This window comes from Cornus florida, unplaced genomic scaffold (assembly GCF_030987335.1).
Source record: "Cornus florida cultivar Cherokee Brave unplaced genomic scaffold, ASM3098733v1 CherokeeBrave_3.0.0_Hap2_Chr11, whole genome shotgun sequence".
Classification (NCBI taxonomy): Eukaryota; Viridiplantae; Streptophyta; class Magnoliopsida; order Cornales; family Cornaceae; genus Cornus; species Cornus florida.
Window position 1 is genome coordinate 98,129,194 of NW_026775581.1, and position 16,576 is coordinate 98,145,769.

General features: G+C 37.3%; 1 protein-coding gene across 2 annotated transcripts; it reads right to left on the reverse strand.

Moving 5' to 3' along the window:
* Nucleotides 1–11: 11 nt before the first annotated feature.
* Nucleotides 12–15,846, reverse strand: LOC132287124 (uncharacterized). 2 transcript variants are annotated; one of them, XM_059789631.1, is made up of 15 exons: nucleotides 15,292–15,846; nucleotides 6,101–6,497; nucleotides 5,824–6,001; nucleotides 5,574–5,704; nucleotides 4,329–5,496; nucleotides 4,124–4,224; nucleotides 3,803–3,947; nucleotides 3,082–3,150; nucleotides 2,958–3,003; nucleotides 2,471–2,847; nucleotides 2,148–2,227; nucleotides 1,885–2,020; nucleotides 1,204–1,411; nucleotides 999–1,081; nucleotides 12–441 (listed from the first exon to the last, which is right to left on the reverse strand). In XM_059789631.1, exons 1-15 carry the CDS (start codon nucleotides 15,398–15,400, stop codon nucleotides 307–309), a joined length of 3,363 nt encoding a protein of 1,120 aa, XP_059645614.1. In that variant the 5' UTR covers nucleotides 15,401–15,846; the 3' UTR covers nucleotides 12–306. The 2 variants fall into 2 exon arrangements, with proteins under 2 accessions (XP_059645614.1, XP_059645612.1); XM_059789629.1 differs by having other exon boundaries at nucleotides 5,574–5,713; nucleotides 15,292–15,845.
* Between the last annotated feature and the right edge of the window lie 730 nt (nucleotides 15,847–16,576).

Here is a 16,576-nt window from a genome sequence, read left to right on the forward strand (position 1 = left end):
CCATATACCAATCGAAAGAATACTTGCACATAATTCCCTTAAATGCCCTATCAAATGTTAATTACAAATTGGTTCCATCAAATTAAAATAAAGTACCCCCTCCAAGAAGAAAAAAAAGAAAAGAACCGACAATCTGAAATTATCAACAAACCTAGAAAAAAATGTTGCAGGGTGTTGCAACACATATAAAAGAAAAATGAACTATATCTGCCTTTTTTCTAACAAAAAAAAAAAAAAAATTAATGGAACCTGTGTAGAATAATCACTTTGAATCTCTAAAAATTATCTTAGGAAGTAATATCCCAATTAATTTGGCTTATATACTCCAAATTTGTGCTTTTCTTCATGCAACTGCTTGAAGACATAATCCAGCTCCGGAAATGCTGACAAGAGCAGCAATTCAAGAAGGTCAAATGTCAGCTGCTTCAGACATACAGATGACTGCACAAGTAAAGAGTCACACCGATCTGTTAAACAAAACTCACAACCAGAAACACGTGCAAATGTTATTCACTAATTCAGCAATGATATTCAAAATTTTGTAAATGTTAGAATTAATTGGGTGTGTGTATTTGCTTTGAATATCTGCTTCATAAATGTTTTACACAAGAAAGAAGTAAAACAAACATATTCTACCCAACGGGACGGCAATCCGTGGGCTGTGTTAAGTTCTAAGGTTATAACACTATCAAGAAGCTCAATAATAGGAGGAACTTTGTCTGATCAGCAAAAATAAATGATAAATCAATTTGTGGATTATTAGAAATCAACTGCACTTGTTTTTTGGCATGGTAAATTTTCATGCGTTCATAGGTCCAACTTGTGAAAAACATAACCCACACGCAGAAATGAAGTGGTGGGAAGCCACTTTTTAGATTCACACACCCAAAATAATAATAATAATAATAATAATAATTAAAATGAAACACCCTGGCGATCATATGATGTTAAAGGTGACAATTAAAATAGAATAGCTTGTTTATGAGGATGAAAATCACCTGAAGAAAGTAATAGAGATCCTTGGCACATTGTTCATACTCCTTACGACCAACAAGACCTACAATAGGAGCTGGTGCATGATCTGCTTAAGCAAGGGGCATGTCAATACAATAAAATAGTGCCTTAAATGTGGATAATAAATAGTATAAAATGACACCTTAATGCAGATGACAAACTGGATATGCATAAGACTAGTAATATTACCAAACATTAGTTCGTATACAAATTTTGAACGACGTTCAGCTTCCTTCCGTTGCTCCTCATCCAGTTTCTGGATGACCTCATTCTTTGGTGAAGATAGCGGTGTGGAAGGTTGACCATGAGGTGAACATTGGGCTGATGGATTCCCGGAGAGGTTTGGCCGTTGACGTTTTGGATGCTTTGTTATGAATATTCCATCAGGCCAGAGTATCTATATGAAGCAAATGGGAATCAGACTGGACATAAAGGACGCACATCTAAAAATTCATAAAAAGATTTGCACAAGGCATAGATATCCCTCTATTCGAAAAAGCACTCACATTTACATCAGCTCTCTACAAATTTAATAATATAAAGTCAGTTACAAATTATTAAATCCTACTATATCATAAAACCAAATTAGCAACATCATGGTAAACCTTGTATAGAAATATGCTTCCCCATGAAAATATATTAAGTTTCTGTGCCGATGTGATGCAATGTCAAGGTTCTGACAGTTCTAATCAGGGAGTGAGAAATTTTTTTCTTGCTTTCCTTTTTCCTTATTCTTCAACACTCAACACTCTCCCCCCCAAAAGCAGGAACTTTATCCGAAAAGAGGAAGAATAGAAGACCAAGTGATTTCTGATGCCTCTTAATAATCCAATATAAGTCATAGATAAAAAGAACGGCAACAAAGAAAACCTGTTCAACACGTCTGATTCCCGAAGCAACCACTGATCCCTTGCGCAAATGTTGGATTTTCTCAATTAGCCAATCATCAAAGGCATCACCCATTCCAAGTTGTAATACCTGTTTGGCCACCCAGAAAGCCTTCCGCCTGTAGTGCAGGAACAGTTAGCATCAAGAAAAATCTAGCAAACTGATGAGCTCTGGATGTGAGTTTGTAGACTTCAAAACCCAGAATATTAACTGGGAAATAATTTGACAAATTAAATATTAGGTACCTGATCCATCCACCATCTTGAAGCTGGAAAATGACATCAATCAAATCTAGTATGGGGACACTTAAATTTGGCGGCACCCACTGCATTGAATAACACAAATTACAAGACCCGTGTAGAGCACAAACAGGCAAGAAAGTGACATACTATCAAGAAGAAAAAGAACAAAAAATCTCTAGAAAAAATGTCATATCAGTAACTAAAAAACTACACAACAATTATAAAAATAATGGTATCAATCCGTTTGAAAAGTTGCACATAAAATTATCAATAGAGAAAAATAAATAAAAAAATTAACAAGATTCGATAACATGCTCAGTGATTACCTCGGAAGGGAAGGTTGGATCGGTAGCAGAATCAATTAGTGACTCGGATGATACTATTAAACCATCACCATCACTTCCCTTTACCGTCTTCCCCAAGTTTCTGGTTGCAGTTTTATTCATTTGCACCAAATTATCAGAGTCACTACCTGAATCCTCAAATGGCTTCCCAAGATCTTTCAAAGGCTTTTTTGATGGAGAATGAACTACAAGTTTTGGGTCCAATCTTGACTCATCAGCCGCAACATTATGCTTCTGTATTGCAGATTCCTTGATTTCCGTACTTGAATATTCTCTTCTGGGGGATAAGAGCTCGGGTAAGCACCCAGCAATATTGTTAACCACTTTACTTTTTTCACGTGCTGTATCATCCAGATCAACTAGAAAATTTCATAGAAACATGAGACAGTAATTGAAGAAAGAAAAAATATTAATAGCAATAAGAAATGAATTAAGTAAATTCAAAACATTGCCAAGAAACAAAATTCACCTGAGAATGTTTCAATGATAGATATAGAATTTGAGAATACATATGTCTGCAGTATGCAACATGAAACAGTCATAAATTCTCCCTAAAGGACCAGCAAATAATTCACGAGAAGAAAATACCAAACCTGAGAATCAACACTAAGGAAGTCCCAAACTTCAATTGATCTTGAAATTGTTGGAAGCTGCAGAAGCTTCTGAGGAAGAGCAAAATATGAACTTGTCATTGAAGAATTGACAACAGAATAAATGATGACATATCAATGAACAAAATCAACTTCACAGCACGTTGATTACCAAAAGTAGACTTATTTCTAATAGGCAAGCCACACTAAAACCAGATGTCAAGTCTAAGCATACATATTTAAGCCAATGGCCCTAATATAGCAAAAACAAACATGAGTATTTTAATAAACCGAATGAAAAAATAAAAAGCTGATTTTCGCAGTACTTATTAAGTGCTGCATGCATTAAGAAACCATTAGCAGTTGAAGAACAAGCATTTCAGTAAAATAAGAAAATGAGCCATCATGTCATAATAAAATCAAGTCAAAAGTATTAAACTTGGAATTTGAGTTTCAAGCTATATGTTACTATTTAACCTAAAAAGCTACTACTTTGGTCCCATGATTAAGATTTATCTTCCAACAAAATTCCCCATTGTCTGCCCAAACTTATGACATACAATTTGATTGTATTGCCTAACAAAGGAGTATTGTGGTATTCACGTGCTAAATTTTTACAAGGACAAAAACATTCTGTGACATCCAAAAAAGGAAAGGAGAACAATCTCTGTGAGACCAGGGAGTCCGTCCATCCTACAGTTGAAATTTCAAGTGAAAGTATGACCTTCAAATACTTGTCAAGCAATTTACACCGCTCTCGAATGACAGGCACATCAAGACCTGTTGACAGAAAATGCTTAGGTGGCAAAAGAAGATTGTACTCTGGAAACTCTTTAAGACGCCGATGAAGTTCCTCAAAATGTCGAAACCTATAAGAAGCAGCAACGGAGTTCAGTTACAAGATCAGGCTTTTAAAAAAAGATTAAACATTGCACTATAGTCCATTAACAAATTACAGTATTAAAGTAAGGCATATAAAGGAGAACAAAAATTAAAGAAGAGATGAATGATGAAGCAAAAAAGCTTATTATACTATCATTAGTACCTTCTTTTGATAGACCAGCAATTATTATTTACATCCGTAACAGATATGGAATAAACGGCAAATGTTCTAGAGCCACTCTTCACAACATTGGCACCCAATACCTGCAACAGGAAATGAGATTGCATCCTTTACATGTTTCAGTGTATCAGAGCAAGATCAAGGATGCTAAAACACATGAAAAAAAACTAAACATTATGTTAAGTACCTCACATCTTAACTTCAAAAAGGAATCTCCCAACAATGAGTTTTTTGGGGCATTAGTAGCCAAAACATGCCTTTCAGGCACAGAAATCAAAGACGCAGAGGAAGAAGCAGTTGCTCCACTGTGAATTCTACCCAACATTTCCGTCTCAGAATCATCAGAAGAGTCCTCCGATTTCACCTTTCCTTTAGAGGAATTCAGAATATCCTGCCCATCCCCCGATAAGAAAGTTGTTCTCTCAACCTCTTGCCAGACGTGCACCTTCTGACTGCTTAATCTAGACCTCTTCCGCCCAGACTGTGTACTTGGCGTTCTTTGAGAATGAACAAGCCCTTTAACTGCCTTTCTTGTCTTATGGCCTTCAGAACTTTCAAGTGGATGATGAATGTGAGAAACAGAAATATTTCTATTACTTTTACCATCCCAAACTTTAGTACCAGGAGAATCAAGTCCTGTTACGGTGCTGGTTTCTTCATCTTCAGAAGTATAAGAACAACTGCTCCCTGAATCCTCCTCCTCCACACGCATGTGATTGTGATCGTCGTCTTCTAGATAAGAAGTAATTGAAGAATGACTTGATGTGTTCCAACTATGAACAGCACTGGTATCCTTTTCTTTCTGCCTAGACAATGCCTTCGAATGATCCATTGGTTTAGATATTTTTGCTGAAGAACTTTGTGAGACTGGATTGATAGACTGCTTTGCCTTGTCCTTTCTTCTGTAATCTCTCCCTTTTGTCCACATATTTTCAAAATGCTCCGGAGCAAGTGCTTCAGTCTTTCTACGGGACATCAAATCTAACATGTCCCCCCATTCTCCTCCAGAGTGATGTCGTTCAGTGCCCTTTCTACCAGCAGTCTGGGAGTCTGATGGCAAACAAGACCAAGAAAGAGTAGACCGAGCATCAACAGAAAGCAATGGATCCTTTGAGAGTGGTGTTCCATTCACATTGCCCGTCACAAGTTTCTCTGCTGCAGTTTTGGATTGATCCTTTTTTAACTGCACAAGTTCAACACCTTTAACAGAAGGATCCAGAAACCGAGAAAAATAATCAGATGATATTCTAGAAGACCCATTTGGTTTGGCCTGTGACGCCACTTGTGCTGTAGTAGCTCCTTTTTCAGCCTTGCTTAAAGAAAGAACTAGGGATTCAATCCTTTCATTAATAAACCTGACACCAAAATTGAAGAAAATAAAAAACAGTAACAGCACTTTAAACACAAAAAGCAAAACAAATGGAATAGTTACCTTGGGCTAGCTAGGTTTAACACTGGTCGCATTACTGCACAAGCAAGAAGCTCCCTAACAATATAATGGAACAATGAGCACTGCAGATCCTGAGGCTTGAAGGTGAGAGAAATAAGACCTTCCATCAAATGCTGCAGAACCTACGTATTCAGAACCAAAAGTATAGTAACCATGATCAACCCAGAAAAGTAACATTCACACTCTACAGAACTACTAAGTCAACATTATTTTCACGAATGAAGAAAATGACCTTGTGCTCAGCCTCAGCAGAAAACAAAGCAGGGTGCAATTTGTTCTCGGCATTCAGTACGATTTTGAGTTCCATATCTCGACGTTCAATGGTCAGCAACCCCAATTCCTGCTTCTCAATCTTTGCCTGACTTGCACGGAAAAGCTCCAGGTGTGTGCAAATAACATTAATAATATCCCTGCACCATCCAGGCAAATTGGTTTCCCAGTAAAAACATTTTTTAAAAAATAAAACCAAGTTTTCAGAGGAAAATAGTAAGGAAAAATTGAGTTAGAACCTTGTCAAAAGTTCTATGAGATTTATGTTCCTCATGCGACATGAAATTTCTCCAAGAACGCCATTTATGATCTGCGCCAACTCCTCTGGACCTTGTCTATCAGGTGTTATGCGATTGTACCAGAGATCTGTCACCCACTCAGAAACTAGATGCCTGGTAAACTGATCTATTGCATCCTCAACAGCAGGGGAATTCACTTTTCTTCTCCAGTCAGAATTCTCAATGATGACTTTGGGACCTTCAAAAGGTTTCTTCTGAGAGGAAATATTTGCTGATGCTGATTTGCTCTTGTACACTGCGGCTTTCCTCTGCATGTCAAAATCCAGAGACAAATACCGAAGGATGATAATTAGGAAGGCAGCAGCAGGCAAGTTGACCCAAACTGAGGAGCTTGTCACTGAAATAAGAATGCAGTGAATTTCATGTCATGAGAGGAGAACAAAAGAGGCACAATAAAAGATATACAAAGGCTAATCAGCAAGAAATACTAAGCAACACAGTTAACAGAGATAAGACATAAAGCCTGAATAAAACAACATTGATTCCTCAAAGCTGCATGTCAGAGAAATACACGCAAGGGTTCAGCAAGTTAACCATACAATAAAGCAAATTTTTTTCCTAAGGAAAATTCCCATAAGAATTTGTAGAAATACACAAACAAAACTCCTTTCCATCTCAAATGCAACCCTGTAAGCATAAACTTTGGACAGTCACTGCTTTTTATGAAGTACCATTTTCAATTTGTGGATCTCTCAGTAGATACCCAAAATGTGCGCCCCACGTGGCTCATGGCACATTCCTCGTCATCAATAACCTCAAATAGAAGACCGAAGACTTGAGTTGGGTGCGACTCGGTGATCTCTGGGATCTGAGGAGGTACTTGGTTTGGTGGCTGAAGTCCAAGGCTCGTGGAGCTAACCCTCAACCTAACTTGTAGAGAGAGAAAGACCATTCGACTCTCATTTATCCTACCCTCACCTTACCAGCCATATTGATATTATTTATCTCGTTAAATTATTACCCTTTACCTCATTAAATAATTTCCCTTATTACACTTAACAATTCTACACCCTATAATTGCCTCTTATTACTTTGTTTACATATATTAGTTATTTTCCTTGTTATATTAAACTCATATTATTGTCTCATCATGACATCACCTCATCCTCACTTTTGGCCTACAGAAGGACACTCTAGTAAGGAGGAAAAAACCAGATTCACTAACACCCTCTCACCTATGCATTCTCTAGTTCTCTCACCCCTCTCTTGTTACCCCTAAACCTTCGCCAAGGGAGTCAATGGTGCTTTCACACTGCCATCTTCTCTCTGAAGATTGTCAGGGCTTTCACCTCACTCAGTCCACTCTGGATCTCTACTATGTTACGGGCAACGCCTCATTATTACGTTTACGAAATCAACATCTACACTATCTTTCTTCCATGCTTTTTGTTGGTCAACAGCCAACATTAAGAGTATCTTGTTCTTTGAGAAGCAGTTCCATAAACCCCTATGCCTTCTTACTTTTAAGAGGACCAGGAGCACAAAAAATATTAATATACCATTAGACACTAGATCCCTTCATGTGAATAATGCTAAGGACTAGGTCTGTACTCAATCACAATCACAAGATTTGATATATAATACACTCCCATTAGGAATATTACTTTCATAATTTAAAACAAATCTCACTTATTTTTCTTAAAAGATACAAAAAAAATTACTAAAAATTAAAATTAAAATGCTTTCTATCAAAGGTAAGCAACACATTATAAAAGATCAATTAGTTCTGCAGTCTCGAGAAATCAATGTACAACTAAAAGATTATCAAATGTAAATCATAATATTGTGCCTATAAAGTATAAATTGTAGTTGAGCTTAGTAAGCACTTTTTCCTAAAGCATGTGGCAAACGAAATTCCCATTCTCAGACTGCATACCAATGACAATGTTTTTTATGAAACATTAGCAATCCATGGTCCAGATTGCAATGGATCTGGAAGTAAAAATAAGGGAGAAAAAAATACAAAAGGAATATATGGTAATTTTTTGGATTCCTAAAGGATGAAATAATAGAGAAGTTCCCAGAAATGGTCGTATAAGATAGATGATAGAGGTCAAGGCTTGCAACATGATTTCAATAATTTTCACGAATTGTCAATGTAGATTAATATTACAGGAGATGAGTCATGCAGCATATCGTTTCACTGCAAAACAAGGCGATAAAGATGGATTGCACACTTCCACACCAGTAATGAATGTTCATAACCAGCAGTCCACCCCTAAAAATTCACTGCATGAAAATTTCCGTTTGAACATTGTTAACAAATTATAATCAGGCTATACGGAGCCAGTGCCAAATATGTTGAAAATCATATAGTGCAACCAGCAAGGAAGCTGGTTGTATGTTTATCACACTATTTCAGGACATTTTGAAGGAACGTAAGCCATGTAAATTCAATAATTGAACCTTAACTAGGAAATGTTCCTTCAATTTCCCCTTCTCATTTTCCAATACCAACAAATGCAGAAATAATTTACAGAAAAATTATTAAATAATATTACCGATCTTTTTTAATCAAGAAAAATCAGTCTCCACAATCACAAAAATCATCATTCTCACAGGGTGACTGCGTAGATTACCTGTATATGGGTACGTTTCATAGGGTGCATATATGTATCAAAGCATCACACATATCAAATTCCCAAAAAGGACACATGAACACTAACTATTTTAGGGTGAATTACCCTGACCTCCCCCGGGGTTTGGACGTATTTCCTGTAGATGAAACTTTTGAAAAAATACCCCTCATACCCCGTCAAAGTTAACGTCTCAAACTATGATAACGTTTAATGTGCAATTACAAATTTACCCTCCATTTATTAAATCTTATTACAAGAAAAAGAGAGTATCTATATAAACAAAAGAAAAAAAATGCCCCCAATCTCTTTCTCTCCCTTTCTCACTCTGTTCACACTTCCATAGCTTGTCGCCTGTAGCGCCACCGCCAAAGGCCGCCTTCTCTCTCTCTCTCTCTCGCGTTATTTCTCTCTCTAAGTCATTGCCTCAACCACTGTAATCATTCAACAAGCACTCCACCTCCATCTCCACCTCATCTCTCTCTAATGTCACATTCTCTCTCTAAAGATGCAGTGGAATGCACTGCTTGATCTGATCTACCCACTTTTCTGCAAATCCAAAATTCTAAGCAGCATATCACCGAAAGGCATTCCAATTTATTATATGTCCTCTCCATGTCAATTTTGGTTTTAATTGTCATGTTTCCCTCTTCTTCATTGTATATGAATAATTTCCTGAACAGTAGTGCTGTTGTCCTATTAACCTTCCTGAAAGAGAAGTTGCCTACATCAGGGAAATAAGCTGGCTTATAGTTGACTGAAAATGTTAGATACCAATCATACCATTGAGAATAGGTTTGTTGGTTCCCATATGATTTCTATAATGAATTTGTTTCCTCAGATTTCCAGTTTTCACATTAATTTTGGGGATGCAAGGGAGTTTTCTAGCAACCTCTATGTGATCGTTTATCAATTAGGGGACTTGAGCATGAGTCTTGTGATTATTTTCTTGTTTTTACTGCTATATCTTTCCTCCCTAATTATATGAGACCTTTTTCTTTTAACTGTAATACCAGTGTTCATAAATGAACTCATAAATCAGTATTTTCTCAAGGAAAAAAGTTAAAGAGGGAAAATGATCTTAAAGTTTGGAATAAAGAGGTTTTCAGTACTCTGGTTTGGCGGAAGAATCGGGTTTTTTCAAAGATTGCTGATATTGACCAAATGGAGGGTCGGGGCTTTTTGTCGGATTCCTTGAGATTTAGGAGGGTGGAGTGTCAGGCGGAGTTTGCTGAGATTGCTGTCATGGAGGAGATTTCGTGGAGACAAAAGTCTAGAGCTTTATGGCTCAAGGAAGAGGAGAATAACACAAAAAAATTTCATCGACTTGCCAACGCGCATAGATGGGGCAATCACATTGGGAGGATCCGGGTGAACAGGGAGTTGCTTTGTAAGGAGGAGGATATTTGCAAGGGTATTGCAGATTACTATTCGTTGTTGTTCACAGAGTCTGCCGGTTGGAGACCTTTGCTTGCAGGGCTTCATTTTAATTCTATTTCCAGTGAGGAGTGCTCTGTTCTGGAGAAGCCTTTTTCTGAAGAGGAAGTCTTGACTGCGGTGAAGAGCTGTAACGAGGATAAAGCCCTAGGTCCAGATGGTTTTTCAATGAGATTTCTCTCGGAGTGCCCAGGTGGTTCGAGAGGAGGTGATGGGCACATTTCACGCGTTCTATGCTCAGGGTTCTTTTGAGAAGAGCCTAAATGCCACGTTTATTGCTCTCATTCCGAAAAAAGGAGGGGCGTTGGATGTTAGGGATTTTCGCCCTATTAGCTTGGTGGGGTGTTTCTATAAGTTGATTGCTAAAGTCTTGGCTTCTAGATTTAGGAAGGTTTTGGATGGCGTCATTTCTAACTCTCAAAATGCTTTTCTGGAAGGGCGTCAAATTTTGGATTCCATTCTTATTGCCAGTGAATGTGTGGACTCCAGATTAAGCAAGGAGACTCTGGGTGTTGCATGCAAGCTGGACATTGAGAAGGCATATGATCATGTGAGCTAGAGCTTCCTCCTCAACTTGATGGAGAGGATGGGTTTTAGGGAGGCATTGGATTCTTTTTTGTATCTCTAATGCCCGTTTCTCAGTTCTTGTGAATGGAGCTCCGACCAGTTTTTTCTCTAGTTCAAGGGGGTTAAGACAAGGGGATCCTTTGTCTCCGTTCTTGTTCCTCTTGGTTATGGAGGCCCTTAGTAGATTGATTAAGAGGGCGGTTGAGTTGGGCTTTTTGAGAGGCTTTAGGGTGGGCAGGGGTGCTACAAGTCAGTTGAAGATCTCCCACTTGATGTTTGATGATGACACTTTAGTGCTGTGTGATGCTGATGCGTCTCAGTTGAGATATCTGAGATGCGTTTTGGTCTGGTTCCAAGTTGTCTCTGGGTTAAAGGTTAATGTCGGTAAAAGTGTTCTTGTGCCGGTTAGGGAGGTTCCTAAGATTGAGAGGTTTGCCCAGATCCTTGGATGTCGCACTGGCTCCTTTCCCATTTCTTACTTAGGATTGCCCCTGGGTGCCTCTTCTAGATGTGTGGGGTGTTGGGATTCGGTTGTGGATAGATTCGAGAGGAGGCTGGCGGGTTAGAAGAAGCAATATTTGTCGGTCGGGTCACTCTGATCAAGAGCACCCTTTCTTGTCTCCCCACTTATTTCATCTCTCTCTTTCAGATCCCAGTTTCTGTGACTGAGAGGATTGAGAGACTGCGGCGCAATTTTCTTTGTTTAGGGGGGGAGGGGGGGGGGGGGGGAGAGGAATTAAAGTATCACTTGGTTCGTTGGGAGCAGGTTTGTTGTCCAATTCGGCGTGGTGGTTTAGGGATTAGGAGGTTGTTGCCTTTCAATAAGGCGCTCCTCGGGAAATGGCTTTGGAGGTTTGGGGTGGAAAGGCATTGGCTTTGGAGGAGGGTTGTTGCGCACAAATTTGGGAAAAGCAGTGGAGGGTGGTGTTCTCTTGGGGTGCGTGGTCCTAGGGGGGTGGGGGTTTGGAGTGGCATTCGGAAGGGGTGGGTTGATTTTTGTAAGCATGTTCGTTTTCAGATCAAAGATGCTAGGAGGATCAGATTTTGGGAGGACCTTTGGTGCGGGGATTTTCCTCTTGCAATTGCTTTCTCTCGGCTTTTCAGGATTGCTTCCAATAGGCAGGCCTTGGTGGTGGACTGTTATCATCTTGATAACGGGGATTGACTTGGGATGTTCAATTTAGGAGTCACTTTCAGGATTGGGAAATTGAGGAGGTCACCCGCTTTTGGAGTTATTGTACCGTCAGACGATTACAGCTGGGGACTCTGATTGTTGGCCTTGGATTCCTAACCCTCTGGGTCACTTTAAGGTGAGGTCCTTTTTCAGGTGTCTTATGGTTGGCTCTGGAGACTTTTTTCCTTGGAAGTCTATTTGGCGCTCCAAGGTTCCCCTCAAGGACTTCTGTCTTGGGTAGGATCTTAACCCAGGATAATTTGAGGAGGAGGAATCAGGTGGTGGTCAATCGTTGTTATATGTGCTTGCGTGATGAGGATACCGTTGATCACTTGATCACCCTCTGCTTCATTGCAGTTTGTCTAGGGGCTGTTGGGATTTGATGCTTGGGTTGTTTGGGATCCTGTGGGTCATGCATAGATCCGCTACAGGAATGATTGAGGCTTGGAGAGGCTTTTCAGTGGGGGCTCTCATTCGGGATGCTTGGGGGGCTCTCATTCGGGATGCTTGGGGGGCTCTCATTCGGTTTGAGAGAAATCGGAGATATTTCGATGGAAAGGAAAAGCCTATCTATGCTTAAGTTCTCTATTATTTCCACTCTTTTTTGTTGGGTTTCAAGGAGGGATTTTAGATCTATTGAAGAGATTGTTGTTTTTTTGGCATCTTTGAAAGTTTGAGGCTTTTTTGGCCTTGTGTTTGTCCTTGGGATGCGCTCCTTGTGTTTGTCCTTGGGATGCGCTCCCCTTTTGAGCGCTTCTTTAATAAATTTTACTTATCAAATATATATATATATATATACACACATATTACCCAACTTAATAGTTTTATCTTAAATAGCCCTCATTTCATTGAGAGGGATGGCAAGAGAGAGAACAAGAGAAGCAGTGGAGGAGAGAGGAGAGAGGGGAAGAGAATCAACAGGTGGGGTATAGTGCTGGTTAAATATCTCCTTCCGTTATGCTATCATATAATACACACACACACACACACACACACACACACACACACATATATATATTCTGAGTGTATATATATGTAATATGTATATTAACTTAATATGTTTCAATAGAATAAATTATAATACACTTTTTACATAATTTGTTATTATTATTTTTTTTATATAAATAAAACACTTTAGCTTAAATTTTACCCATAAATTATATGAATAAATAATTCGTATATTTCACAAAATCTTGAGTTTACAAGTTATTTATTATATACATATATTAAATAAGTATCTTTAACTTTTAATTATATGTTGAATAGAATAAATTATATTTATATAATCAAATGATAAATTTTTTTTTTTTTTATAAGTAATAATAACATAAAAAGGCGTTCAAAAGGGGAACGCATCCCTTATACAAAAATGGAACCGGGGCTAAGGCCCCAAAGAATCCAAAAAAATAATTAAATCATCAAATGATAAATATATTAAATGTCAATTTCCTTTCAAAATTTTTGTATAAATGGTAAATACATAATTTTAAAAGAATGAATAAGGTTATTAAAGTCTTTGAAGGGATGAAGGGCAAAATAGGCATTTTATAAAAATTCTTTCGCAGACTTGAGCATCGGTTGACGGTAGAGGAGGTATGAGAATGTCAATGAAACCTCAAGAAAGATTGACTACCATTTTTCAAAAGGTTTCATCAACAGGTAATAAGCCCAAACCTCAGGGGAGGTCAAGGTAATTCACCTAATATTTTATAGAGTAAAATAATTTGTTTAAGGTAAATAGTGGTTAATAAAAGCATTTCATTGGTTTTGAAGTAATAATATTGTAAAATTGAATAATCGGATATGTTTTCTAGATGCATGTCCAACTAAAAATGTCGAACACATAAACCATACACTTATCTAAGTATCGTGTGTCCTATATGGGTACTTCACCTAATTTTGAATAGTGCATGTAACAGAGGGCCGCTAACAACTTTTGGTATAGAAGCCCAATTAATTGAGCAAATATAACACTCTACTTCTAACCAAAAGCATTCATGTAGTATAACTTATCAATGATTTGAAAATGCATTCAGATGTCATTTCCAATATGTGAGTCACATCATGCATTTCTGAAAATATAGTCTGTATATATGATAGATACTAAATTACTAACATATTGAATACTGTAGACCAGTAAAAATGAATCATTTTCCTTATTCTACTCAATTACTAAAACACAAATACAAAATAAGAAGGAATAAAGCATACATACCAACTACCCAAGACTCCAAAACATGCATGCCAAAACGGCAAGAAATGGACCATATTCTCATTTTTTAATGCACTACTCAGATATGCAAAGAATGCCACAGAGGCAGCAAAATTAAGTGGTCCTCCATTTTTACATCCATCTATTAGCACAATAGATGCTTTTATAAACATAAAGAATGCCCTAACATATAGAAGATATGAGTTCACTATTAACAGAGAAAAAGTAAAATACCTCAGTAAGTAAAAAGCCTGTGCAATGGACTCCCCATTTCTCTTTGTTTTCGGTTTTTGTACAGCTCTTGGGACGCGTTCCCCTTTTGAATACTTTCTAATACATTTTTACTTATTAAAAAAAAAAACCCGCGCAATGGATAATGCTCCTTAATGCATAAGATTATCACTTCTCTTTTTCCTTTTGTTCAATGGATGGATTCATTTATTCACACCATCCCCGCCCACCATTTGCTTTTATGTTAAAAGTTCATACCCTAAAAGGAGTAAAACAAATAACCTTTCAACTACTGCACAGTTAACATAAGATAAATAAGAAATTTATCTTATCAGGAGGGAGTGTTATGCATTTAATAAGATCCCACTAAGCTTCTTGAGGCGTAAACACAGAGGTTCAAATTATACTGGCATCCCAGGCATGAATATAAATCTCAACCCAGACATGACCTTTAATTCAAAATTGGCTTCAACTGATCATATAATGCATCTTCTAGTCTTCAGCTAGAAAGCAGCACGTATTGTCAAATCCTGCATAAAATTAAGCCAGTTCTCTATACCATGTAGAAGAAATTCAACCCCATTCAGGTCTTTGCAACATCAGAACAAACACTTCAGAATTCGGAATTTAGAATTTGAAAAAGCACAATAGGTCTTCTTTAAAAATTTCAATAAAAATATGGTTACAACAAAACTCGGTCAAGCTGAAAAAAACATATATGGAGAAGTTAAATTCACATGGAACGTTCAACTATCCAGCACAAGTAGAAACCCTCCAAGTAAAGTAACCAATCAAAAGAGATAAAACCTTAACTCATTCCACATTTCAAACATATATAAATGAACATGTATATACATGTATGCATATGTAGGAACTCAATTGAAAGCATAATTTGTTTACGAAAAATTGAGAAAAAAAAAAATCCAAAACTTACAAGACATGAGATACGACAATCCAACCACGCATATGATCAGAAAAACAATTCGCTTCTTTCCTTCCTCGGCAAGGTCCCGAACCGTCACCGACTGCTTCTCGGTTCTCATTTTGGACCTAAGATCAATCTTCACACAATAACACTCATCGAATATATATATACACACACACACAAACAATCAATGTCTCAATCCAAGCACTTCCTTTCTGTAATTCTCATGTCCCTTTCAGACATCAGGCTCCGTACATTATCCTGTGTGTATGATCGAACCAAACACTTCCACTAACTACAAGAAACGCAATCAATGAATGTGCATGAAAAAATTAGGGCAAAATTGATAAAATCGAGAAGATGAGTATCAGGAATCGGAGACTTTCTGAATGCAATCAATCGTCTTTGACGGCAAAGACTATTAGGTTTTATGAGTGTATATATGTGTTTGTCTCCTTGGCTTTCTCTCTCTAACTTTCTCGCTCAAAATTCAACTGCCCAGTACTGGTAGGTCTTGTTTGGGCTTTAATAAGCTACCACTCTGTAGATAAAATAATGTGGCGTTCGAAGACATGGTCGGCTTGGCCTTTAAATTTGGGAGAAAACGAACATAAACCCCAATTTGTAATTTCACCTTTTTCTACCCAATATATATGTGCCTTTACCTTTTGCTTACAATATATACGCTTTTTTTATTTTTTTTGACAGTTACAAACTTACAATATATTTATTTTAGTACAAGGAACATGTAATTAGGATTCACTATGAACTTTAATGTGGCGATGAGAACTGCATTTAATGAGTGTTTGTCTCAATTCTTTTCCTAATAATTTTTAGAGCATGTTTGACATTGTGGTTAAAATGATTAACAATGTTTTTTATTTTAGAATTCTTTAAAAAAAAACAGAAAGAGCTCTTTAATTATGTTTGGTGGCAAAAACGTATTTTTTGACCTTGCTTTCACATATGTGGCCAATGGGTATGGTGCTGGCTGAATTAACAACTTTATATTATCTTTTATATCTATATAAATATAAAGAAATAATATTTAATTTGATATGTCAGAGTAAATTTATACAAAAATTTTGTATCAACTATTTTTAACTCCAGCGATTGTTTTATACTTTTGTGTAAAAAAATATCTCCGAATAACAACTAACCACGTGTCATACCTAATACCTTACATAACTTCAGTTTACTTTTTGACGATTAAACCTCACATCCCAATCCTCCTCAATTATAAAAAAAATAATAATATCCCCCTATATTACGCTTTTCCATCCCGCCAATAACA